Here is a 7592-nt window from a genome sequence, read left to right on the forward strand (position 1 = left end):
CCAGCCCCGGGGACGGGGACGGGGACGGGGACAGCCGGGCGGCTCCCGGGAGGAAGGCAGGGACGGAGGAGCAGCGCAGCGCGGGGAGGCGAGCGCCGGGCGAGGGGAGCGGGGAGACGGCTGCTTCGGACGGGGACGCGTCGGTAGGGGACCCGCCACCCCTCACCCTCTGCCACCAGGCTCTATGCGGGACGGAGCTGGCCATGGAGAAGTTGTATGTCGCGGGGAGCGGCGTATGGACGGTCAACAGCTCTCTGGGGAACGGCAGCCTCCGCCTGGAGAACCAGAGCTCCGGGAGGAACAGCACCACCGACCCCCTCAAGAGGAACGAGGACATGGCCAAGGTGGAGGTGACGGTGCTCTGCCTCATCTTGTTCCTCGCCCTGACCGGCAACCTGTGCGTGCTGCTGGCCATCCACACCACCCGGCAGAAGCACTCCCGCATGTACTTCTTCATGAAGCACTTGAGCATCGCTGACCTGGTGGTGGCCATCTTCCAGGTGCTGCCCCAGCTCATCTGGGACATCACCTTCAGGTTTTACGGGCCAGATTTCCTTTGCCGGTTGATCAAGTACTTGCAGGTAGTGGGGATGTTTGCGTCCACCTACATGCTCTTGCTGATGTCCCTGGACCGGTGCTTGGCCATCTGTCAGCCTCTGAGGTCTCTGCACAGGAGAGCGGACCGAGTGTCTGTCCTCCTCACCTGGCTGCTGTGCCTGCTGGTCAGCATCCCTCAGATCCACATATTTTCTCTGAGGGATGTGGGGAATGGGGTTTACGACTGTTGGGCAGATTTCATCCAGCCCTGGGGACCTAAAGCCTATGTCACCTGGATAACCCTCATGGTCTACATCATCCCCGTCCTGATGCTGAGCATCTGCTACGGCTTAATCAGCTTCAAAATCTGGCAGAATGTGAAGCTTAAGACGGCTCACGGGCCCAACATGGGTCTGAGCTCCAGCTCCTGCAGCGGGACGGCGTTTGCCAGGGTCAGCAGCACCAGGCTCATCTCCAAAGCCAAGATCCGGACAGTCAAAATGACCTTCATCATAGTGGTAGCTTTCATAGTGTGCTGGACTCCCTTTTTCTTTGTGCAGATGTGGTCTGTGTGGGACACGAATGCTCCGCAGGAAGGTATGTCCTCTCCCCTCCTGTAGCCCTACGTTTGCATGGATGGCTTGGCTTAGCTCAGCGGCCGCAGGGACGCCGACAGCAGGCTCGCAGGCTGCGAGCAACAGCCAGAAACTGCTCCGAGCTGGGTCTGAGGGGGCTGGGAGGGACGCAGGAAAAGGTCCTGAATGTGGAAAACCCACCCGACAGGCAGCTGTGGCTGTGCCTGGGCTTCCCTGGTGCAGGCGAGGGCTGGCTTGGCCCCGGGGAAAATTCAGGGCTGCAGCAACACAGGGGTCGGGCTGTGCGGATGGTGGCTCGGGAGGCTTTCACTGTTCCCGGGTGTGTGAGCTCAGCCCTCCCGGGGCCGCTCTGGGGTCCCCGATGGTTCGATTGCCCACCCCAGGTGCCGGGACGTGCCGGGGGCTGCGTGGGAGCTCAGCCCCGCGCTGGCTGCAGGAGAAAACTGCGCAGCGTTAGCGCCTGACTTCGTTTCTTTTGCTGTTTTGTCCTCTTTGCTTTCTACTCTTTCGCCCTCTTTTCCCTCTCCTCCTGTTTCCATCCACCCTGGGACTGTCCTGCTGTTATTTTATCTCGGGAGCACGGTTCCTGCAGAAAGCCACTGATTTATGAGAAAAGGCTTTTCCTAAAGGACGTGCTGTCACTGATTTGCTGCTTTTTTATACTTGGTGCTGGCTGCTCCTGTCATCACTAAGGTTGCAGACAGAGTGAAATATACTCCCTCCTTGGTCTGGCACACTTGTAGCTGTGCAAGTCTGTGCTGTCCCCCGGCGGAGGCAGCTGGTGGTCCCTCTGCACCCACAGGGAGAACCAGCTGGGAAAGCCTAAAAGAAAAACTCTGCACAAGTTTGTGAGCTGGGAGAAAGGGCAAAAAAGTGCTTCCAGGGACAACTCTTCCTTGGACAGACTGACCCAACTCAACAGAAATGCTGAGTCTGGGGATGTCAAAGGCAGATGAGGAGCCGCGACCCCCTCCCGGCTCCCCCGGCAGCCTTGTCATGGCAAGGGCTTCGCAGCAGAGGGCACGGCTCGCTTGCACCGTGCGCTCTCTCCCCTTCTTGAACCCTGTGCCAGCTGTACATTGGAAAAGCTGATGTCTCCGGCAGCCTGCGCACATCTGTGCTCCCATAAACTGGAGCTGGCAGCCTGGCTCCAGCTCCCCTAACTCGCCTTTATTGCTTCTCTCTGCTCGTTTTACTTCAGGTGAAGTGAAGCACAGCTTTCTAAACCTCCCTAGGGGCTCCAGGCAGCTTGGTTTTCCACCTGATTTAGGCTGGTCAAAACTTCTAGTTTTTAGATATGCCCTGGGATGAAGCGTTGTCTCTCCTCTTCGCTGTGTTTCAAACCTGCACTCTCAAGGGCTTCCACCTGACTCATCGGCAAACAAACCTCTGCCGCTCTGCTGGGTCCTGCGGCGAGGAGCGGGGGGATGGCCGGGGTGTCACAGCTCGCACCCTGCGGGCTGCTCCGGGCACCTTTCCCTCGCTCACCCGGTGCAGTTGGCCCTGCGACGCCTTTCCTTTCCTTTTCTGCTTTGCTTTTAGGCAGCGAGGGGAGCTGCGGCCGCGCTGACTTGTAGCAAACTCCCCTTTTCCTTCACGTTTCCTTGGGAGTCTGTGTCTGCAGTAAAGGGTGGGGGGGTTGCCAGAGCGTTTGCTGGAGGCTTTTGTGGCACAGGAAGGAAAAGCCTCGGGTGGGTTATTGCAGATAGCGAATGCCAGGAGACCCCAGCCCTTCCTCCCCGGCCCACCCTCCTCCTCCTCGCTGGCTGCCCAGAGGCACGAGCGGGGCGGCAGGGTCGGCCCTCTCTCTCTGCAGAAGAGCGGGGCTGTGCCTGCTGCGGTCCTGCCGGCGTTGCCCTCCCGCCCAGGTCGCTTTTCTTCGCACCGAGGCTCGGGCCGCCTTGGCCGGGCGGCATCGCGGGGCGCCTGGCAGAGGCGCACCCCGCAGCCGAAAGGGGGTTTGGCTGTTTCTCCTCTTGCAGGCTCTGCAGTCTGCGTGGGCACGACACCAGAGGAGGAAGAGGAGCAGGCGGGCAGGGTGCTTGCTGGGCAGCCCGGTGGCACCGGGGCCCCGTCACGGCTGCACCCCTGGGCAGATCACAAAGGCTGTGTGAGGGAGGGCCGCCTGCTTAAGGAAACGCTCAGTTTTCTCCACGTAGGATGTCATAAAGAGCATCCCCTGGCAAGGGAAAGCCTGTTTGTACCTGCCTGAATCCTGCTGAGCCCTGAGCAGGCACCCTGCAGTTTTCTGCCCCTGCGTTGCATCCCGGAGCGTGGAGAGACGCAGAGACCCCGGCCGCTGGCAGAGGGGTGCGCAGGGCTTGGTCTGCCGTGGGCGACCCTCCTGTACTGCTCCCGCCCGGTGCCCGCCGCGCCGCGGGCCGTGCGCTCGCCTTCGCGGGGCGCATAGTCTGCTTTGGCGTGTGCCGGGGGTAAGCGGTAACGCTGCAAGGAAGACGAAGGGAGGGCACCCTCCTTTCCTGGCTGGTAAAGCCATGATCAGGGAGGTCTCACCCTGATATCACCGACCCGCTGCAGTAGCTTTCCTCGCCTCGTAAGAACAGCTTAAATAAAACACGGCAAGCGAAGAGCAGAAGCTGCGCCCCTGCCCTGAGCCGTGCCAGGTGGAGCGGCAGGACGGGGCTGGGGTCCCCCCTGCCGCCCGCCCGCCCGCCTGGCCCCACTGCCCCTCTTCCAGCCCCGCTATCGCCCTGCCCCGCACCCTGGCTCTGCGAAACTTTGGCCGGGTTGCCCCGTTTTTTTTGTCCCTTCCCTGTGGGTGCTGTGGGGCAGGTGAAAGTGCTGGAATGGGAGCGCTGAACACCTCAGAGCCCTGCTGGGTGCCCGGGGAGGGGCTGGGGGCGTCAGCCTGGTATCATGTACCTGGGCCAGGCAGCGGTGACCCCCCTCTCTGCTGCTCTGCAAAGCTACAGCCTCTGTGGGTGCGGGTTGGAGCCACAGGTTGTGATTCAGGTGTGGGCTTAAGCACCGGGGATGCTGCACAGAGGAGAATGAGGCTTCTGCTGCACCCAGCTTACGGATAATGTCCGGGGCATCTTGGGCTTTGTGTCAAAGTTGGCTTAAAGCATCTCTGAAGATCGTGGTGAGGCTGTGAAGCAGCGTAACTCTGTTATATTGGTCCCTTAATTGTGGAGCTGATGCCCTGAAACGTGGGCTGTGAGCGATGGCAGCTCTCCGTACGTGGGCACTAGTGAACAGTCCTGACTCCATTTCACTGCTGCAGCGGCGCTGGCAGCAGAGGTCCTGCAGCCCTGCCCTGGGCGCAGCCTCCCGCCTCTGCCGATCCCTCCGGCCAGCGCAACATCCCCAGCGCCGGGGTGGGGGGATGTTCGGAGCCTGGGCAGAGGGAATGCCTGGGAGGGGCAGAGCTTGCTCTTTGCAGCACTTCCCGGGGATCTCCGGCAGTCCTGCCAGAGAGGGGAGAGATCCACAATTCAGACCTGCTCTGCAGTAATCTCCGTGAAATTCAATTTATCTCCCGCAGAGAGAGAAGAGCTGAGTCAGCCATGGCTGGATTCTTTTAAGTGGATGGAAACGCTATGATGTGTTTCAGGTCTTGCGCCTAGGATTTGTAAGCCGTTCCCCATGGATTTCTTTTAGCGTACGCTTGAAATTAAAAACGGTTGGACCAGACCTCGCTAGAGCAGGAATTATGCATGAGCTGGCTAAAGGTGAATTTGGAAACCAGTGCTCATTATTCACACTTCTCTTCTAGTTTAAAAGCTGCGAGTGGATTTTTGCAGAGGCAGAAAGGGACCAGAGACAGCCAAGCGCGTGTAACGCATCGTTACTGCTGGCATGTCCCCTGAGAGCACAAGGAGATGAGAAGATGGGAAGAAGAATAAAAGCTCTGTCCCCTGCCTGCGGCCGCTTCACAGAGGTGCTGCCCCGCAGGGGGCCGGGGCTGCCCCTTCTTGTCCCACCTGCCGTGGCGGGTGCGAGTCCCACCGTCCCCGTCTCACCAGGAGGCACCAGTCTGACCTCTCTGGGGGGGCAGTCGGGTACTCTGTGCTTGGGGAATGGAGGGCAGCAGCTGGAGACTTGACGTCCTGGCACCACACCGCCACCCTCACCTCCTGTCCCCAACGTCACCTGTGCAGCCAGGGGCCATTGCCAGGCTCCCGGGCTTCGTTACTGGGGTGGGAATGGCTGTCATTCCCTGTGGCAGAGCCTCGTGTGTGAAAAATTAATTCAGGGGGAAAGAGAGAAAAATGCCACCACTCCCGAGGGCTGGGAGAGCGCTGGGCAAAGAGGCATGGATGGGGCTGGGCTGGTGGGCAGTGTCCTGTCGGTGGGGACAGCCCAGGAGCAGGGGGTGCCCTGGGGCCAGGGAGGGGAGCGTGGCTTCCCCACAGCCCGAGCGGATGAAAGCTGCTGGTCTGCCCCAAATTGGCTGCCGGTGGGCAAAAACGAGCCACTCGGCTTTTTTATTCCCGGTCCTGCTCTTTGCCATGGCAACTCTGAGAGGCCTCGCTCCCTCCTCCCCGATTTGGGCAGGATAAGGGCAAATTGTGCAGGTGATGCTGGGGGCAGCGCTGCCTCTTGGCGAGGCATTTCTAGGGTAACGCTGAGCGGGCAGCAGTGCAGGAGCTGAGCAGGGGAAATGCAGCTCTTCTGGGGGAAAAAACCCCTAAACCCGAGTTGCTTAAACCCAGATTCGCTTCCCTCCTTTTTAATCGCCAGCTCTTCTTTACTGATGTGCTGACCGTGGCGTTCCTGCCGGCAGGGCAGCCCATCCCTGGCGGGCGAGGAGGCGTCGCGGTGCCGGCAGAGCTCGGGGCTCTCGGCAGAGCCCGCCGCGGTGTGTGCAGGGTGCCGTGCCCTGTGGTTCTCGCCACCTGCGCGGTGCCCTGATGCTGCCGTGCTTTCTGCCTTGCAGCCTCCCCCTTCATCATCGCCATGCTCCTGGCCAGCCTCAACAGCTGCTGCAACCCCTGGATCTACATGCTCTACACGGGGCACCTCTTCCACGACCTGATGCGGCGCTTCCTCTGCTGCTCCACGCGCTACCTGAAGTCGCGGCCGGCGTGCGACCTGAGCCACAGCAAGAAGAGCAACTCCTCCTCCTTCGTCCTCGGCTGCAAGAGCACGAGCCAGAGGAGCTTCACGCAGCCCTCCACGACGTGAGGGCATCGCCGGCCAGCGCCTCGCTCCGCTGCCGTGCTGCCTCCAGCGCTCCCCTGTGAAAAGCTGGGGCTCGGCCAAGCCAGGGGGTCCTGTACAAATAGGTGTATATATGTCTGTGTGCGTGTAAGCATGTACAGCGGTCGTTATTTAACTGAGGTGGGAGTGGAGGGAGGACTTCTGTGGTCCAAGTTCCAGTGCTGCCTGGGACAGGACACTGGGAACCCATTTCTGAGCCCCCAAAACCACTGACATTGGTGGCTTTTAGATACCACCGGGAGGGACAGGTTTTGCCCTGAACAATCCCGCGCTGCTGGGGCAGGTCTGCTACGTCCCCGTCGGATCCCCACAGGTGCCACCCTGGGCAGACTGGCCCCACCTCCGCCCGCAGCAGGAATCCCACGGGATGCCAGTGCCTGGCTGAGGCAGAGACACCGGCACTGTGCTCTCCACCCGGGTGCTCTTGCTTCTCTTGCAGCACCGTGGGGCAGGGGCAGCCCCATCCCTGCATCCCTGCATCCCTGCATCCCTGCATCCCTGCATCCCTGCATCCCTGCATCCCTGCACAGCGCCAGCCCTGTTCACCCCAGCCTGGCCCCACTGGTGGCACCGCCAGCAGCGATCAGGGCAGCCCTGCCACCGTGGGCTGGGCGGGCAGTGGGAACAGGGCTGGGGACAAGCCTCCCAGGAGACAACGCTGCCGCCGGGGTGCCCCTACGCCCCAGCTCTGCTCTGTGTGCTGCAGGAGGCTGCGCACGTGGGTCAGCAGGAGCGGGCATGGCTGCAGGGCCGGGGGACCTGTGCAATAACACGTGTGCTCAAAAGCTTCTCCGAGGCAGGCGTGTGGGGTTACAGCTGGGCTCCGTGGGCTTTAACAGGGAAACTCCTGTTGAGTCCCCCGAGGCCAAGCTTTTGCTTTGGGTTTACTGCAGAACACATTTAGACTTTTACACCAATGCAATTTTCTTGCTCTGTAACGCACAAGAGTCATGCTCATGGCATGGATTTTTTATTGTTAAGAAATACTTGTAAATAAAGTTTTCTGACTGCGCCGTGATGGAAAGCGGGAGGGGAAGTGCGGAAGGAGCACTGGAGTAAGAAAATGAAGGAAACCGACGGGAAACACCACTTTAACCACCAGACCTGAGTATGCTCAGCCTGACGATGGGTTTGTTTATAGAGTACTGCACCAAGCACTTCAGATCCGCACCGCGCTTTGTTCCACAGCGTGGAGCGGGCTGTGGCACAGCCCTTGGTGGGTGGGGGAGCCGGGGGGGACGTGCAGCTCTGCCTGGAGGTGGCGGGAGCTTTCCT

The 7592-nt window shown here is 60.8% G+C and overlaps 1 protein-coding gene across 1 annotated transcript; it reads left to right on the plus strand.

Annotated features, from left to right (window-relative positions):
- Window positions 1-203: 203 nt before the first annotated feature.
- OXTR (oxytocin receptor) lies at window positions 204-6281 on the plus strand. The gene is made up of 2 exons (XM_009955489.2): window positions 204-1134; window positions 6034-6281. Exons 1-2 carry the CDS (start codon window positions 204-206, stop codon window positions 6279-6281), a joined length of 1179 nt encoding a protein of 392 aa, XP_009953791.2.
- Window positions 6282-7592: the final 1311 nt, after the last annotated feature.

The sequence above is a fragment of the Leptosomus discolor genome, chromosome 9 (assembly GCF_034619465.1).
Source record: "Leptosomus discolor isolate bLepDis1 chromosome 9, bLepDis1.hap2, whole genome shotgun sequence".
Classification (NCBI taxonomy): domain Eukaryota; kingdom Metazoa; phylum Chordata; class Aves; order Leptosomiformes; family Leptosomidae; genus Leptosomus; species Leptosomus discolor.

Coding starts and splice junctions, on each gene's coding strand:
- OXTR (XM_009955489.2), top strand. CDS start 204: ATGGAGAAGTTGTATGTCGCGGGGAGCGGCGTATGGACGGTCAACAGC. Junction 1,135..6,033: donor CACGAATGCTCCGCAGGAAG/GTATGTCCTCTC, acceptor TCTGCCTTGCAG/CCTCCCCCTTCATCATCGCC.